Consider the following 2,183-nt stretch of genomic DNA (forward strand, 5'->3'; position numbering starts at 1 on the left):
GGAGGAGGAGGAGGAGGAGGGGTGCGTTTATGGCATCTTTGCTGGTGGACGATGGTGATGCGATGAGAAGAAAAGACCTTATGGGGCTTTAGGTAAGGATACCCAATCGACACATACGATCAAGCCTCTTTATCCCGCAGGAACAAAAAGCAGAAGCGAATGCAAATGCAGGCGCAGGCGCAAATGCACAAGCAAAAGCAGAAGTTCAAGCTCATAATGGGCGGCCATTAATCTGGCCCGAATTGAGGAGAGCAAGGGGTCCAAGGAACGAATGCGATTGCTCGTTGGTTGTGCCGGAGTCCCACATGTGGATGTGGGATGCCATATACAGATACAGCACGAAGATCGAATACGCAGAAGGTCTTTGGATCAAACAAGTATAAGTTGCCTTCGACATCCACTCGGTCTGGACTACATCTCATCTTCATCATTCTGTTGCCCTCGAACAGTCTACACATCACGCTAGCCCTTCAGTTGACCAGTTTCTTAATCATACATTGTTTTACAAGGCCAACTTCAACTTCATACCTTATAGAAGAGAAATTACAGACCCATATCTCGGCTCCAGGACGCTGGCGCTCTTGAGATATCGGCCACCTAGCACAGCAAAGCAGTCGATTGCACCAGCAGCCAAGACTGAGGACTACGGGTTTGAAGTAAACAAGTCTCACTCGGTTAGCCTCAATGTCAACGAGGGCATTCGAAAACTAGCAGCTTCCAAATCTTTGCTAGGTCCCATACAGCTCCTATATTTACTCTTTGGCCTGGCTGTACAGTCCATCTCACAAGAGCTACATATCAAGTAAGTTTGACATATATCTTACTCTCTCAAATCAATCAAGTGCATCACCGACACCGAGGTGTGCTTTCTTCCCCCCTGTTGCACTGCTCTGGTTATGTATTATCTGTCGAGACACTACGTGGCAGGAATACGTACGACAGGTTATGAAGGGTTGGCAGACGGTGGCCATGTTGAGATAATGCCATGTTTACAAACGAGTGATAAAAACAGCCAGTGGTATGGACATTAACAAGTGGGAGTTGTTTGCATTGGGTAGAAACAAAATTGCCTGCCCAACGCGAAGGGGAGGCACAGAAGGCATAGAGACAATAGAAGAGACCCAGTGACTAACCTGTGTATCCCAGGATTCTTCTCGACTCGATTAAACCGAACCTTTACATTGTTTATAACGTTCCGCCTCAGCGACCGTTGAATTGCCCCAGGGTGGCTGACTTTCATCGCTTCGACACGACTCGACAAGTGTTGACTTGAACTTCGGGTTCGGCTCGAATCGACCACGAGTTCGCCTCTGGAACTCCGCTCTCCGCCTTCGGTGTTCCCGCTTCTTCTCCTCTTCTGTCGAATTAGTGAGAGATACCCTGCTTTTCTCGCCTCGATTGTTCGCCACTAAGTCTCTCGTCAACACTCGAAACCACTGAGCCATGTGCTACTTTGACCAAACCCGCTGGGCATGCGGCTACTGGCGCTGGGGGCACTTCCGTCAGCAGTGCAACAAAGAATACCGCATGGGCGAAACTTGCGGCCTGAAGCTTGTCTACGAAACCAGGACCGAAAGAGACGTTTGCAAGCTCTGCCACGACACAGAGAAAAAGCAGCGCAGGTATGACAAGATGTACCGTGACGTTCAGCGCTGGCAGAGGGAGGGCAACCGAAATGCCACCATCGAGCGAACGTGTGCTGAGATGCAAGAAGTCCTTGGTCAGATCTATCGTATGAGAGAAGAGCATGATCACAGGCTACAATCCCTTGGCCAGGTGAGTTTGAAGCATGATGTTCCCTTTCCTTTCCTTTATTTCTATTCGCATTGAGTGAAGAGTCCGAGCCCGAACAAGAAAGACGGACGAAAAAGGGCTGGAGGCATAACTGAGCCGAGGCACATAGAAGAGAAAGTCCCAAAGAAAAGGAAAAAGAGGGACGGGAAGCCCAAAAGGGGGTGTGAGGGGCGTGTGCTTGGTCAGTGATGGTGGTGCCGTGCTTCTTGCATATGCCGTGGTCTGTGGGTGTCGGGGCACAGGCATGGACATGGGCACGAACATTGTGTGTGGTGGTGAGGAGAGAGAGAGAGAGATTATGAGTGGCTAACCCATTATTGCAGTGAAGTGACGAGATGCCAAGAGCGATATATCTAACGACGACAATGGACGAGCTGATATACACAATG

At 49.6% G+C, this 2,183-nt stretch overlaps 1 protein-coding gene across 1 annotated transcript; it reads right to left on the reverse strand.

The window, feature by feature from the left end:
* Positions 1 to 1,365: 1,365 nt before the first annotated feature.
* On the reverse strand, positions 1,366 to 1,749 carry FTJAE_8860 (uncharacterized protein; the record flags this gene model as incomplete). Its single annotated transcript, XM_037355721.1, has 1 exon — positions 1,366 to 1,749. One exon carries the CDS (start codon positions 1,747 to 1,749, stop codon positions 1,366 to 1,368), a length of 384 nt encoding a protein of 127 aa, XP_037204019.1.
* Between the last annotated feature and the right edge of the window lie 434 nt (positions 1,750 to 2,183).

This window comes from Fusarium tjaetaba, assembly GCF_013396195.1.
Source record: "Fusarium tjaetaba strain NRRL 66243 chromosome Unknown NRRL66243_c0000197, whole genome shotgun sequence".
NCBI classification, from domain to species: Eukaryota; Fungi; Ascomycota; class Sordariomycetes; order Hypocreales; family Nectriaceae; genus Fusarium; species Fusarium tjaetaba.